The sequence below is a fragment of the Colletotrichum godetiae genome (assembly GCF_030913485.1).
Source record: "Colletotrichum godetiae strain CBS 193.32 chromosome Unknown BDP55scaffold_2, whole genome shotgun sequence".
Lineage (NCBI taxonomy): Eukaryota > Fungi > Ascomycota > Sordariomycetes > Glomerellales > Glomerellaceae > Colletotrichum > Colletotrichum godetiae.
Genome location: NW_026851250.1, coordinates 1,617,243 through 1,631,462, shown reverse-complemented (window position 1 = coordinate 1,631,462; position 14,220 = coordinate 1,617,243). Strand labels below are relative to the sequence as shown.

At 51.1% G+C, this 14,220-nt stretch overlaps 6 protein-coding genes across 6 annotated transcripts; 2 read left to right on the top strand and 4 right to left on the bottom strand.

Annotated features, from left to right (window-relative positions):
- Nucleotides 1–2: 2 nt before the first annotated feature.
- On the bottom strand, nucleotides 3–1,199 carry BDP55DRAFT_710232 (uncharacterized protein; the record flags this gene model as incomplete). Its single annotated transcript, XM_060578149.1, has 1 exon — nucleotides 3–1,199. The coding sequence occupies one exon, from the start codon at nucleotides 1,197–1,199 to the stop codon at nucleotides 288–290; it is 912 nt and encodes a 303-aa protein (XP_060436397.1). The 3' UTR covers nucleotides 3–287.
- Nucleotides 1,200–2,423: 1,224 nt separating this feature from the next.
- Nucleotides 2,424–4,185, bottom strand: BDP55DRAFT_763468 (FMN-dependent dehydrogenase; the record flags this gene model as incomplete). The annotated part of the gene is made up of 8 exons (XM_060580908.1): nucleotides 3,850–4,185; nucleotides 3,685–3,787; nucleotides 3,395–3,629; nucleotides 3,148–3,330; nucleotides 3,016–3,090; nucleotides 2,697–2,950; nucleotides 2,559–2,635; nucleotides 2,424–2,499 (listed from the first exon to the last, which is right to left on the bottom strand). Exons 1-8 carry the CDS (start codon nucleotides 3,975–3,977, stop codon nucleotides 2,424–2,426), a joined length of 1,131 nt encoding a protein of 376 aa, XP_060436396.1. The 5' UTR covers nucleotides 3,978–4,185.
- Nucleotides 4,186–4,981: 796 nt separating this feature from the next.
- Nucleotides 4,982–6,731, top strand: BDP55DRAFT_539701 (Aldehyde/histidinol dehydrogenase; the record flags this gene model as incomplete). The annotated part of the gene is made up of 2 exons (XM_060568050.1): nucleotides 4,982–5,582; nucleotides 5,674–6,731. The coding sequence occupies 2 exons, from the start codon at nucleotides 4,982–4,984 to the stop codon at nucleotides 6,729–6,731; spliced, it is 1,659 nt and encodes a 552-aa protein (XP_060436395.1).
- Nucleotides 6,732–8,049: 1,318 nt separating this feature from the next.
- Nucleotides 8,050–9,695, top strand: BDP55DRAFT_539610 (putative proline-specific permease; the record flags this gene model as incomplete). The annotated part of the gene is made up of 2 exons (XM_060568047.1): nucleotides 8,050–9,039; nucleotides 9,102–9,695. 2 exons carry the CDS (start codon nucleotides 8,050–8,052, stop codon nucleotides 9,693–9,695), a joined length of 1,584 nt encoding a protein of 527 aa, XP_060436394.1.
- A 1,229-nt stretch (nucleotides 9,696–10,924) lies between these two features.
- Nucleotides 10,925–11,328, bottom strand: BDP55DRAFT_643725 (uncharacterized protein). The gene is made up of 2 exons (XM_060573524.1): nucleotides 11,257–11,328; nucleotides 10,925–11,191 (listed from the first exon to the last, which is right to left on the bottom strand). The coding sequence occupies exons 1-2, from the start codon at nucleotides 11,291–11,293 to the stop codon at nucleotides 10,965–10,967; spliced, it is 264 nt and encodes an 87-aa protein (XP_060436393.1). The 5' UTR covers nucleotides 11,294–11,328; the 3' UTR covers nucleotides 10,925–10,964.
- Nucleotides 11,329–12,047: 719 nt separating this feature from the next.
- Nucleotides 12,048–13,812, bottom strand: BDP55DRAFT_540023 (glycoside hydrolase superfamily; the record flags this gene model as incomplete). Its single annotated transcript, XM_060568085.1, has 5 exons — nucleotides 12,048–12,397; nucleotides 12,471–12,870; nucleotides 12,923–13,392; nucleotides 13,466–13,608; nucleotides 13,682–13,812. Coding segments are annotated over 5 exons (1,494 nt in total), but the record flags the coding sequence as incomplete, so codon positions are not given.
- Between the last annotated feature and the right edge of the window lie 408 nt (nucleotides 13,813–14,220).

Sequence of the window (14,220 nt, the reverse complement as noted above, 5' to 3'; positions counted from 1 at the left end):
AAACTCTTCTCATAAGAGTCATACTACTTCGACCACCGACTATGAAATCCTACTCTCTGCGGAGTGATCCTGTGTTCCGAGAGGCTTAACCAGACTGCTGCACCGTGAAGGCGGGTCAATGTATTTTACCGGGAGATGATCTGTGCTGGAAACTTCGCGCGCCGATTTGTGTGACAACCATATCTGCACCATATCGAGGTCTGTCATGACATTAGGGAAGGGTCTTCAGCATGCAGTGTAGAGTACAGGTCAAATATTGACTTCAATCTATCTTCTAGTAAAGCACTCTACGCGACAACATCAACGCCCGCATCCTTCAATAACTGCGCAAGCTCCTTACGCCTCTCGCCCTCAAGCAGCTTAAACGGCTTGCGCATACCTCCCGTCTTCCACCCGCGCAACTCCATTCCCGTCTTCACAGCCGCGCCGTAGTTGTCGCCAGGTGCCTCGAGGAACTTGCAAATCGGGAAAATTCTGGCCCACAGTTCCCTGCCTTTAGTCAAGTCCTTCTTCTCCGCCAGCGCCTCCCACAGTTGGGAAGACAGCTCGGGGATTATGTTTGTCGCGCCCCACACGGAGCCCTTTGCACCTGCAGCGAGGCCGTAAAATGTGAGGGTATCCCAGCCGTTGAAGGCGGTGACCTTAGAGGAGGTGGCTTCGGTGAAGAGCATGTCCGTGAGAGCGGGCGCGTTGCCGGATGTATCCTTGAGATGCGTGACGCCAACTTCGGATAGCGAAGCAATCTCCTCGGGAGAAAGCGAAACACCGCTGGCGGACGGGATATTGTAGTACATGATCGGCAACTTTGACTCCTCGTGAATCTCCTTGAGCAGCTCCTTCAACTGCTCCAAGTTGGGCGCATCGTAAAACGGAGGAACAACCATCAGAGCGCTGGCGCCGACGGAGGCAGCGTAGATGGCGTGCTCGACGGCTTTTGCGGTGGACAGGTCGCCGATGCCAGCGACGACGGGGACGCGGCCCGCTGCAGAGTCGACGGACTGCTTGACGAGGATTTTGCGCTCTTCGGTGGTGAGGGCTGTGAATTCGCCGGTGCTGCCGCCGGGAACGAGGCCGTGGACGCCTGCGCCGATCATGCGCTGGATGTGTGCATCGAGGGCGGCTGTGTCGATTTCTTTTTGATCGGGGGTAAAGGGGGTGATTAGGGCGACGAGGACGCCTTTGAGGTCGCTGACTGCCATTTTGGAGGTTTCTTAATTGCAATATTTGGATTTGGAAGTATTCAGTATTGTTGTACAGTGAACTGCAAATTGAAATCTGCTAAAGAAAGACCAAGCAAGATGTTGGGTATAAGCAGCTTGGATGATATTATGATGGGAATATTCAGAGGACTTGAGCTTCTGATACCAACGTCATATACCTTACAGATTTCTCGAAGAAATCTCTCATGCAAACCTGTTAAATTGCGACTGTCATACGCCGGCTTCTCTTGCTTCATACAATGCAGGAAGCTACACGCGCAAACCTTCTAGTAACAACACGAAACGGCCGGAAGCCCTTCCGACACCTACATGTACGACCAATTCGAGCAGGCCTGCCTCTTCTGTCACTGTTGCCCCTCATGATAGCTCTGGAAAAGGGGTGTCAGGATGGCGGGGTAATTCGAATCGAGAGAAGAAGGACGGCACCGCGGGGTCAGCTCCGGTCCCGGGGACCCATAATGCCCCGCGGTGAAATTGTCCAAAATCGCTATCTTGGTTGAGATAGCGCGGGGTAGGTCCGGGCGGCAAAGTGGATCCCATCGCGGAGGCCTTCCTTTGAAAGGCCGGCTTGGCTTGCGTTGTATATGTTCTCCATACCATTGCCGGAAGGACTAAGCTACGGACGCCATGGGTAGTGCTTATTGGGATCCAAATCCTGGGCCAGCAACCAGTGGTTTGAGCGTACCCTTGCACCTCACGGAATAGGTAGCGGCCACTAAGTTTCCTGTTCAGGGTCTCGTGAGAATCAGGGTCTCCAAGTCGCCATGTATGGCACTTACAGACCCCTGGTCAGTATTCATTGAAAGCAAAAAAAAAAAAAAAGGTCTATTCCAGACAGAAGATATGCGTGGTAATCAGTTGGCTTTTGCACATGTCACCACGCTGTCCGTGACCAGTGGGACATATATCCAAGTTGAGAAATTCACTGCGTTGAGCAGCGGGCTAAATGTGTGATAGACGAATTAGAGCACGATGTCGCGTGATGACTCAAATGGGATACTTCTCAGCAGGCCAATATCCAAATACCCGACGTTGGGTGTTAAAACTGAAGCCGCAATTTGTGTGTTTTCGATGATCCCTTGGCGATTCTCAACATGGCTCGATTTGGAGATACCAAATACTTGTGCATATTTTACAACGAAGGATCAATCTTAGGAAATGCTAATTCGCTATGCAAATGCTACGAAAACAAACATATACCATCTAGAGCTTCGCCAACACCCCGCTACCGTTCAGATATGCTACATGACCCCTCGAGATTTCAGCAATGGTTCGAGTTCTGTTGGCGGTATGAGTTAGCTGTGATCAACGGTCTTCGGTCAGCGGCTAAAGACTTACCCTGCGAGAGCCATAGCAACCTTGAGCTCATACTGGAGGATTTTGAGCGCCAGCTCAACACCTTCTTGCCCGTTGTACTATCATACTTGTCAGCCACTACGTTACTTGACACTCGTGAGCAAGGATGTCCAAGCTTACGGCCAAACCCCAAATGGGGATTCTTCCGACAAAGCAATGTGACGCGCCGAGGGCAAGCGCCTTGAAGATGTCGGTGCCCCGACGAATACCACCATCGACCGCGATTGGAATCTTGCCAGCTGCCACCGGTGCGCAGATTCGCAGAGCATCAAGCGTAGCGGGTACACCATCCAACTGCCTGCCACCGTGGTTTGAGATGATGACACCGTCGAGACCGTGTCGGATTGCGAGAGCGACATCGTCGGGGGTGTAGACTATTAGAGAAATCCGTCAGTATGCTTGATTTCATCACAAGGTTCGAGCAGTATAGGCAACTTACCACCCTTGAGCCATAGTTGGAGTTTGGTGTGCTTCTTGAGCCAGGGAATCGCCGAGTCCCAGTCAAGCGAAGGGTCTGCAATAGTCTCTGTCAGTCATCTTTCGAAGAGAGTAAGCTTGCAAAATTATTTACCAAAGTCGTGTCGGTTTGCTGATTGGCCTTCCTTATCGTCACCGCTCAATTCGCTCTTTCCATCAGACAACAGGTTGGGCCATTCGATGCCTTCGGGTAGACAAAAATTGTTTCGGTATTCGTTCAATCGACGGCCTAGCAGCGGGGTATCGACAGAGAGGAAGATGGCTTTGTATCCAGATGCTGTTAAGATTGTTAGCACCTCGACTCCATGCTTGAAAGAGGCATGATCATGTGATGTGCCTACCTTCAGCGCGTTTCAGGATTTGCAGAGTGGTTTCTCGGTCTCTGAGCACACACAACTGCATCACGTATGGGTTTCCGGTGCCTTCGGCTGCCACATTCTCCATCGACTCGGTGGCGTAGGAAGAAAGTGCCATGCAGACGTTCATCTTTGCTGCCGCGCGCGACGTCCCAAGTTCGCCTTCTGGGTGTGCCATCTTGTGCATCGCAGCCGGACTGAAGCCCAGGGGAAACGATACCTATCAGAATAGCGTAAGCAGCATTCTCAGGTACCCGATCATGCGATCTACATACCCTGGCCCCAAAGATCGAGGTAGACATGTCGATATTGTCGACATTGACAAGAATACGCGGCATGATCTTGTATCGGTTGTATGCCTCTTCGTTATCTTTCAGTCTGTATGATGGTGAGAGTCAGCAATTTCCCAGGTACTCTCAAGTCGGCTTCGGGCGACTGACGTTACGAGGTCCATTGCGCCCTCATTGTAGTAGTCCCTGTACATCTTGGGGAGCTTCTTGCTTCCCAACTCCATCAGATCGCGGATGGTGTGGACATCGGGGTCCCATGTTGCGCCGCGGTTTGCCATTTTGGAAACTGGTGAGACTGAGATTATCTTGGTCGGGTGTGCTTTGAGGATCGATTGCACCGACTCGACATGGAATTGGTCCGGGAGATGATGAAGGGGAAAGCTCGATGTGAAGAAAGACTGCTACGAGTGAGAGCTCGTAAGCTTATGTGTACAAAACTCTCGGAATTGGTCCCGTCAGTGTCAACCTGGGTTGCTGACTTTCCTGCCTCGGCAAGTAGCTCCGCAGCCCGAAATCGGGGTCACAGCTAGCGAAGAGGAGACCAGACTTCAGCCCAACCTTCTGGGTCTCGCCATGGAACACGGCATCAAGAGCATTCGTATGTGAAGCTCCCGGTTTAGGTAGGAAGCTCAGGATCTCCGATCTGGAACATGCTTATCGTTGTGGTTGGGGGGAGTTTGGGGTAGCTCGGGGAAGGTTGCCATTTTGCTTCACACCAACACTTAGACCCAATCTAGCTTTCCAGATACGCACAGTGGTGCACCGATCAACCATTTGAGGTTTGATTCGTGTTGCCTCCAAGTTTACGTGTCTTGTCCACCGTGATGCGTCTGCAAATTTAGCTATCGAATCGGGGGTATGTCTCTGGCTGCAGGGATTAGTGTGCATAAGCTCTTGATACAGGCCAGGATGCCGAGATGATCGATCCACGATATGCACATTTAGCATCCATAGCTCTCCAGAACTTTGGCAGTCATCGCGAACAAGAATGCGGAGGCTACTTTCGGCGAGACTTTACGATCGACGTCACGGAAGCACATCCGATGGCAAGAGGAATTATTTTGAGCACGTTCAAATTGTGTAGGGATGATAACCCGCAAATCATGCGTGCAAAACAGCCCACTTGCCCTGTCCAACTTCTAGAACGTCTCTCTAATGAGCTGCTTGAGATTTATCTTGAAGTGGCTCTTCTTCTCTCCAAATCTCTTTGTATTCGTACGTTCAGAGACATTGACCTGTGCAATATTGTCACCAAGCTTCTCTTTCATCTCCCTAGGAAGAAATGCGTTGTATCAGGGCTTCATCGGCCGTCCGCGTGGCCTCCAAGCCAAGCAGCTTCATCTCACTATCTTCTCCAGTTGCTTCATCTCGTAGAGTTCTTTCTACAACATCATCCACACTTTTGTCCTGGCCTACCTCCCACACCAAAATCGCCAATCCTTCACCAACTCATAACTTCATCGATAACACCTTCAAATCGTCATCAGCCAGCAACTGGATCGACGTCCACGACCCAGCCACGAACAACGTCGTGACACGCGTACCAGAGAGCACGGATGAGGAACTTAAGGCCGCGGTCGAGAGTGCCCAGCGCGCGTTTCCAGATTGGAAGGCGACGAGCATTCTGAAACGCCAACAAATCATGTTCAACTTCGTAAACTTGATTCGAAGAGATTGGGATCGGCTTGCCGCTTCAATCACGCTTGAGCAAGGCAAAACTTTCGCTGATGCGCGAGGGGACGTTCTACGCGGCTTACAAGTCGCTGAGACGGCGTGTGGCATTACTACACAGATCACTGGCGATGTCCTTGAGGTAGCCAAGGATATGGAGACACGGAGTTATCGCGAGCCTCTTGGTGTTGTTGCTGCTATTTGCCCTTTCAGTAAGTCTATCTAAGCCCTATGTCTTGAGCTACATGTTTATGGAAGAGTCTAGTCTGTTGTTCAATTACTGACATATTCGTTTTTTGACAGACTTCCCTGCTATGATTCCTCTATGGTCGATTCCAATTGCTACGATTACTGGCAACACTCTGGTTCTCAAACCATCCGAAAGAGATCCCGGCGCTGCTATGATTCTCGCAGAACTAGCCAAGGAAGCTGGCTTCCCCGACGGTGTTATCAACATCATTCACGGCACGCACCGCGCAGTCAACTTTATCCTCGACGAGCCAGCAATCAAGGCTGTTAGCTTTGTCGGTGGCAACAAGGCTGGCAAATACATCTACACTCGTGGATCAGCCAACGGGAAGAGAGTGCAAGCTAATCTTGGCGCGAAAAACCATGCTGTTGTTCTTCCCGACAGCAACAAACAACGGACCATCGACGCGATTTCCGGCGCTGCATTTGGTGCAGCGGGTCAGCGGTGCATGGCACTCTCTGCCCTGGTTCTTACTGGTCGTGAGACACATTCCTGGGTTGATGACCTTGTTGAAAACGCAAAACAGCTCAAGGTTGATGGAGGTTTCGAAGACGGCGCTGACTTGGGCCCCGTAATTAGTCCTCAGAGTCTTGCCCGGATAGAAGCTCTTATCGAGAGTGCGGAACAAGAAGGCGCTAAGATTGTGCTGGATGGCCGCGGCTACCGCCCTAACAAGTATCCTAATGGCAATTTCTTGGGTCCTACAATCATTACTGGCGTCAAGCCTCACATGAGGTGCTACAGGGAGGAGATATTTGGGCCTGTGTTGGTGTGTCTCGAGGCCGAGACCTTGGCTGAAGCTACTCAACTTGTCAACGACAATCCTTACGGCAATGGTGTCGCTCTTTTCACCAACTCAGGAGCAGCTGCCTCTTGGTTCCAGAAGAACGTTGAGGCTGGACAGCTCGGCATAAATGTTCCGATCCCAGTGCCTCTGCCCATGTTTAGCTTCACAGGAAACAAGGCAAGCATCGCCGGCGGTGGTGTCAACACATTCTACGGCAAGGCTGGTCTGAACTTCTACTTGCAGACAAAAACAGTCACAAGCCTCTGGAAGCTAGAAGATGAGGAGGCTAGTAATGCAAGCGTGGTGATGCCAACCCAAAACTAGAAGTATGATAGACTCGCTAGATTTGAACATGCAAATTCAATAATCACACGCGTTCCTACATCCCAATCGAAGCCTCGTTATCTCAATGTCCGGGTACGTTTGCTCCGGGGAACATAATACGTAGCATCTACCTCGAACTCAGCGCCTGATACTTCAATATGGCATGAGTATCAACCGTCGCAGGCTTGCCAACCGGGTACAGCAGACTTATCAATGATCATACGTGGTTGAGTATTGTTGAGTGCGTTCCTAGTCTCTGAGGCAAGGCAAAACGTTGGTTACCCTCAGCTCCTGGATCAAATCGAACATGAGTCAGGCTAACTGCGTTGGACTCGATGAACTAATTACTTGAGGTCCAATCCACGTATGTACTGGTATCACTTTTACAAGTGGTTCTCTTGCTTGAAAATTAGAATGACATTCTTAAGGGTCTAGACCCCAGGTTGACATGAACGCCATCAAGGATAAGGCCTGCATTATTCAGCAATATGGTTCACGTGGTCTCAACGCCACGCGGGAATGCTTTCCACTTCACCTCCACTGCCTACCTATATGTCAATCTTCTGTGAGTTTTGTGTTTGCCACAGTCTTGGAAATTACGACCAGAGGCGGCAGCAAGTTTCGTATCGCACCTATCAACCGGATTCAGGGATATGTCCGGGGAAGCCGATAAATGCGCGGGGAAATTCACCTTGCCAGAGGCTTGGCTGATTAGGTAGCCTCGAAAGTTTAGGAAAGTAATAACGACAACGCCAACAATGAAACCCCTTAGCCTCCCTTATCAAGCTTAGTGCAAAATAACCCCAGCGTATCTTAAGTTATGCTACGATGAAGCTGATAGCATCCGGGAAACGTTCCTAACCAAAATTCAAACCCGCGCCCTTGGTACTGGGCTAAGTCGTAGTAGGATGCACAAGCCAATGACAGCTTCAATACTGCGTACCCCATGATGAACTCGTCGGCAGCGTTGCAAAAGTCTACACGACTCTTGAATCTCCTGTCATCCGTATCTCTCACTTCAGCCTGGCTGAAGTATTTAAATGGCAATCTCGTTGGCGTTGCTGATTTTATTTGATCAACTGGGTTCTAAATAAGACTTCACAACAATCACAACACAGAAACTGTATTACTGCAAACCAGTACCTACTTCATTCATCCAGGGAGGCTTTGCGTGGCTTCAGTCCTGTAACTTCATATCAATCACTTGAACGCTGTCGTAACTGACACCTGCAAGGCTACGATGTCTAATCTTCCGTCCTACGATACCGAAAAAATGAAGTCCCCAACCATCGCCAACACCGATATCGAGCTCCGTCCGATGGAGTCCGTACGTGGAGGCGTGCTGGGTCCCGAGGGGCGACAACAGGGCTCAACCCAACGCGGCCTCAAATCTCGACACGCACAAATGATCGCCTTGGGCGGGACAATTGGAACCGGCCTCTTTGTCGGTGTCGGCCAGGGTCTGAACATGGGCGGGCCCCTATTCCTCCTCATCTCCTACATCAGCATCACTCTTCTCCTCTACGGCGTGGCAACGGCCACCGGCGAAATGAGTGCTTACCTCCCGGTCCCCGGCTCTTCAGTCGCTTACTACGGTCAACGATTCTTTTCGCGTAGTCTTGGGTTTACACTGGGTTGGGTGTACTGGTACATCTTCTCCATCACGGTCCCGGCCGAAATCACTGCGACTTACATTGTCCTCAACTATTGGTCGCCACCTCTGCACATTGCCTTCTGGTTGACGCTCATCGGCGCAGTCATGATTGCTCTCAACTGCTTCCCAGTCAAAGTCTATGGCGAAGCCGAGTTCTGGTTTGCCAGCATGAAAGTCTTTGGTATTATTGGCCTACTCATCCTCTCAGTGGTACTCTTCTTCGGCGGCGGCCCCTCGCATCAGCCTCTTTGGTTTTCGAACTGGTCGAATCCAGGACCGGTAAAAGAATACATCGTGACGGGAGACTCTGGGCGTCTGGTTGCATTTGTCTCAACCATTACCTTCTCTGTCTTTGCCTTCGCCTTTGCGCCGGAACTACTTGTCGTCACCGGTGGTGAGATGGAGAGCCCTCGCCGGAATATTCCTACCGCAACGCGTCGATACTTCTATCGCCTCATCACCTTCTACATACTTGGTGCCCTGGCTGTGGGAATCATCGTCAGCAGCAACAACCCCAACCTTCTCAGTGGTGGTAAAGGCGCAGGCGCTTCCCCTTGGGCTATTGGCATCAGAGAGGCTGGCATCAAGGGTCTCGACAGTGTGGTTAACGTGGTTATCGTCCTGAGTGCTTGGTCTGCAGGCAATTCCTATCTGGTATGCTGTCCACACCCCTCACCACTTCCTCTTTTCTGAAACTTCTCTGATCCGCGTTATAGTACCTTGCTAGCCGCGCTTTGTATTCGATGGCCCTTGCTGGCAACGCACCGAAGATCTTCACCCGCTGTACAAAGTCGGGTGTCCCATACTACGCCACAGCAGCTAGTGCCTCTTTCTCATTGTTGGCGTACCTCAATGTTGCTTCGACTGGTGCAACCGTGTTCAATTGGTTCGCCAACTTGATCAACACGGGCGCTTATCAAAGTTGGATTTGCTGCTGTATTATCTACTTCAGGTACCGCAAGGCATCAGATGCGCAGGGCATCACAGACATCCCCTTCCGATCACGCTTTCAACCCTACTCAAGCATGTTCAGCTTGTTTGGCTTCAGTTTACTGCTCTTCATTAACGGATTCAAAGTGTTTCTGGTGGGACAATGGAACACCTCGTCCTTTTTTACGTCGTATATCGGCGTCGTAATTTTCTTGGTGCTTTACTTTGGACACAAGTTCACTGTGGGCCGACAGGATCCCTGGGTACTCAACCCTATGGATGTTGACTTAAAGTCTGGCTTGGACGAAATTTTCGCTGCAGACGAGCCTGCCCCATTAAGATCCAAATGGTACCAAAAGTGGAGGGTCTTATTTGAGTAAACGCACATGTATTCTACTTATTTTGCTGCCATCTCCTACTACCACATACCTTACGCATCATAGTCTTCAATTGAGAAACTGGGAATCGAAGTCTCTTCGTAAACTTTTCCCCTTTGTCCAAAGAAAACCTTTTGCCGGAGATGTCTCATGCATTACATGCATTCAAGTACGTGGTTCAACCGCCTAAAAAGAAGAGTGTTGTTGAAACCGAGCTTAGGATGCATCCTTCCACATCAGAAAAATAATGAATCAGTGTCATTCACATTATTCAGGCGCACAATTGTCCATTTTTGGAACATGAAACACCAGTCGTCGTGTAGGTCACGAACTTTCCATCCAGAGTGATCGGGTTGCCATGAACGCAAATCCACTGGCCGCCTCGGCATTTTCTCTGGGCGTTGGCGTTGCTGTACTTGCTACAGGCGCCTTTAACCTGAGACAAGAAGGCAGTCCAGACATTGAAATGGGTCGCATAAATTAGCGAGAGATATGATATCAGGTCGTGGATATTGTCACAAACATGTCCAGAGGCCCGTACGAGAGCTGCAGCTGGCTCAGCAATGGGGCTGGTCATCGTATTGGCAACAGGGGAGAGAAGAGAGACGACGTTGGTGATGATTTGCATCTGAAAGACTTGACTGTAAGATTTCATGGATCTTAAGCCAGTAGAGTGTATGATTGGTCTTGATGGAAGGGTTCCAACTTCGTAAGGCGCCCCATAGATGAGTCTTTCACCCGGAGCCTATCTGGGCCAGTTCTACCACACCCAATCACCCAGGGATGCTAGCATGCCCTCGCATTTCCTAGCTATCCTAGAATCGAGACTCGAATTTCGAGATGAGGTGGGTTCCGCAAGCCCCATCGCCGGTTTTCTAAACTTCTCCCATGATATAAAAAGCGGTGTTGTTCGGAATCCATGAACAAGCTAGTCGTAGAAGGTTTCTCTAGCATACAATATCCATTGAAAACTATCTTTCAGAACGAATCTGATTAGATCAGCTCCTCCCAAGAACAAACTACGGGCAGAAATGGGTATAAGTAGGTGACGGATGTACATAATCACTGTGGGTCATGGTCGTGAAGGGAAAGCCGATTGAGTACTATTATTGAATAAGGTATTTCAACTAGTCAGGTGTGCGTTTTTGCCGTTGCTATTCAGGCCTCTCCAGCCTCCAAAATCAGTCTGCAGACTTACTCACAATACATGGATCATTCAGCAAAAGGGTGCTGGAGGCTTCTTTTACGTGCATTCTAGATCCCACATCACTTTCAGGGATATCCAGCGTCTCCCTTCTTTCCGCTACCCTCCTTAAATTTCGTAGGCTTTGTGAACTTGACGACGTCATCAGCGACACTCGTCAAAGTATCAAAGACTTTCGCAAAGTCTTCAGGGACCATGTCATCGTCGCATGGGTTAAGCCAAGCCTTGAAGGCACCAATGCGATCCCCTGCCTTGTAGGTAAACTTGACCAGCTTTGCAACATAAATCAGGGTCTCTATAGTAGTGAAAGTCTGGTTAGCGTGCTGTTACTGTATCATTTATCGCCATTTGTGGACTTACTCATTCCTTTGGACATGAACTTGGCTTCCGGGATCATCTTGAGGCCCTCTTCAAAAACCAACTTCAATGAGTGCACATAGACATAACACGAAATCTGAATTAAGAGGCATTAGTAAGTTTCATCCAACTTGAAAGGAAAAGAGACATCAAGGATGTGCTAGACTTACCTCAGCCATAACGGGAAGCATCTTGACAAACGTCTCTCCGACGAGGTTGATGACGGGATTGTCGCAGGTGCACACTCCTGGGGCCACCTGAATTCCCGGTCCTTTTTTCTCCCAGGGAATCGTTTTGTTCAGAGGGTAGAAGCCAACGCAGGTGTATGAGGTGGTGAGTCCAGCAGCCGCATTAAGATCATTGGAGTCCTTGCACACCTCGCGGCAGTCGTTAGCCGTAGCCTCCCAGTTGGGCGGATTGTAGAAGATGCACTTCTGCGAGTTTGCAAAGTAGTCTTCCCAGCCGCCGTGGTTCAGCGCCGAAGGCAGGTCGCCATCCGGCTTTGACGGGTCCGTGGTGGTGGAACCTCCTCCGCTCTTGTCCTTGCAGCTGCCGCTCTGGCAACCCGTGCCGCAGTGTGCGTCGGTCGAGCCGCACCAGCCCTGGGGCGAGCAGCAGTCACCTTGAGGCCAAGAACCGCAGGTAGCGCCGTTGGCACCAACACCGCAGGTTCCGTCCGTCGTGACAGCGCCCTTGAGGCAATCGCCGCTCTGGCATCCAGAGCCGCAGTATGCGTCAGTGGACCCACAGTACCCAGAAGAAGAGCAGCAGTTTCCAAAGCCGCTCCCCTTGCAGATGGTACCTCCGTGGGCAGGACCGCATGACGCATCAGTCGAGACAGGCGCGGAGTCCGAGTCGCCGGTGCCGGAGTTGAAGTCGACACTCCAAGCCATGGTGCCGCCGAAGCAGTAGTTGTTGGCAAACTTCTTCTTCATGGCAACAGTCTCGTCGTCATCGTAGCCAATCCACTGGTCGTCGAACACGAGCTCCTTCATCATGGCGCCTTCAAGGAGGCGGGGCTTGAGGTTCTTCTCCTTGATAAGGCCCTGAATCTCGACAAGAGACATGACGCCGGCGTTGTTGGTGCATTTTCCTGGCTTGCTGGGCCCCTTGAAGCCACATCCAAGGGTGTTACAGCTGGCGTCTAATAGAATAGGGGTTAGTCAAGTTTGAAGTGACGTGCATGGCCTTCTCCCAATGCCCACAATACGACTTACCAGAAAGGGTGTAACCGCGGCCATACCAAGCCACGCCGAACACAATTTTGGAAAAGTCCATGTCATCGTAAGTAAGGGGAATTGTGTTGTTGTAGATCTCACGAACGTCGGCCTGGCCTCGAACGATGGAGCCAAGGGTCTTGGTGTCGGCGTCCCACGAGCCGTGAAGATCGTAGGTCATGAAACCAAAGTGATCGACATACGGCTCGAGGCCTTTGCCGTCGAACCAGCGCAGATACCAGTAGTCGGGAGCAAGCGTCAGACTGATGCCGTAGTTGGAGCCGTAGGCAGCACGCATCTCCTTGAGTAGCAGCACAAAGTTGGCAATATCGGCGCGCGAGCCGCCACGCTTAGGGTCACCGGGGTACTCCCAGTCAAGGTCCATACCCTGGAATCCGTACTAAGGCTCTCTGTCAGTGAGACTCTATTGCACTAAGTCATAGGAGACTGACCTTGTCCATGAAGCTTTTTCCAGATGCGATGAAGGCGGCACGGGCGGCAGGGCTGGCACAAATGTCGTGCCAGGTGGTGTGCGTTGTGCGGTTCACATCACTAAAGTCGTAACCACCAACGGCAATCCAAGTCTGCAGACCAGACTTCTTCAGAGCGGTAAACTCTCGCATGAGCGGCTCATCGGCGGCTTCAGCAGGTATGACGGCGTAGGTAGTAGGGTCGATGGAAGCGAAAGCGAAGTTGAGGTGCGTGTAACCCGTCGTCTTGATCTGGGACGGGGAAATGCGGTTGCAAACGCGATTGCGGACATTAGAAGCTTGGTAGTATCCGATGGTCCGCTTGGCAGACGTCCCCGAGTTTTCGCCACACGTCTTGGGACGGAGAGTCTCGCACTTTCCAAATCCCTGCTGGCAAAGCGAGAACTTGTTGGGGCCGACACAGTGGGTTTCCGAAGTGCCGCACCAGCCTCCTACGAACAGACAGCGATCAGTCCTTTACTCGTCCTAGAAAGAGTTGAATACAGGGTTGATAAAGATACGAACCGGAACTGCAGCAAAGGTTCATGCCGCACTTGATGGCACCGCCTTCGGACTGCGCGCCGCACATGGCAGTGGCATCACAGTTGCTCTTACAACCCGCACCACAAAGATCGCCATAACCACAGACGCCATTCTTACCGCAGCAGCTATTCGTCGAAAGATATGATCAGCTAGGTGGAACCTCATACGAAATACAGAAGTGACTTTTGTCCAGCTTACCTCCCGTCGGCACATTCGCCTGTCGGGCAAAGAAGGGCACCCGCACCAGGGGCCTCAGTCTGACGCCTGAAAATTGCAGCACGGATATCCCACTCTGAGACGGGAAGAGACGCCCGACGCCGCTCCGGCATGTACTCCGTGATGTTATCACGAAGATTCATGTACTCGGCTAGAGGGTCTCGGCCGACATCCGCGTCCGGGTTCTGGTGGGTGAGGGAGGGCGGTCTCTCGCAGCTACCGTCATGAACGAGAACCACAGCCGCTAAGACGGCTGTGAGCAAGCGAGTTCTTACCATGATCGAAGTTTGTTGTTAAAAAGAGTGAATGCGGTATTTGGAAGCAAAGAGTATGGGGAAAGAGAGTGACGAGGGCATAAAAGTGAATCGTCCAAGGACCGGGTGGTGGCCTTCACTTATACAAGGGGATACAACATGGCGATGCCTACATTTTCGATACAAAACGGCTCCTCCGATTTCCATTTGGTCTAGCCATACGATCTTACAGTCTCAACTTGCATCTCTAAGGCTCCAAAGCCACCT

Coding starts and splice junctions, on each gene's coding strand:
- BDP55DRAFT_643725 (XM_060573524.1), bottom strand. CDS start 11,293: ATGATCCCGGAAGCCAAGTTCATGTCCAAAGGAATGA. Junction 11,192..11,256: donor GTTCATGTCCAAAGGAATGA/GTAAGTCCACAA, acceptor TCACTACTATAG/AGACCCTGATTTATGTTGCA.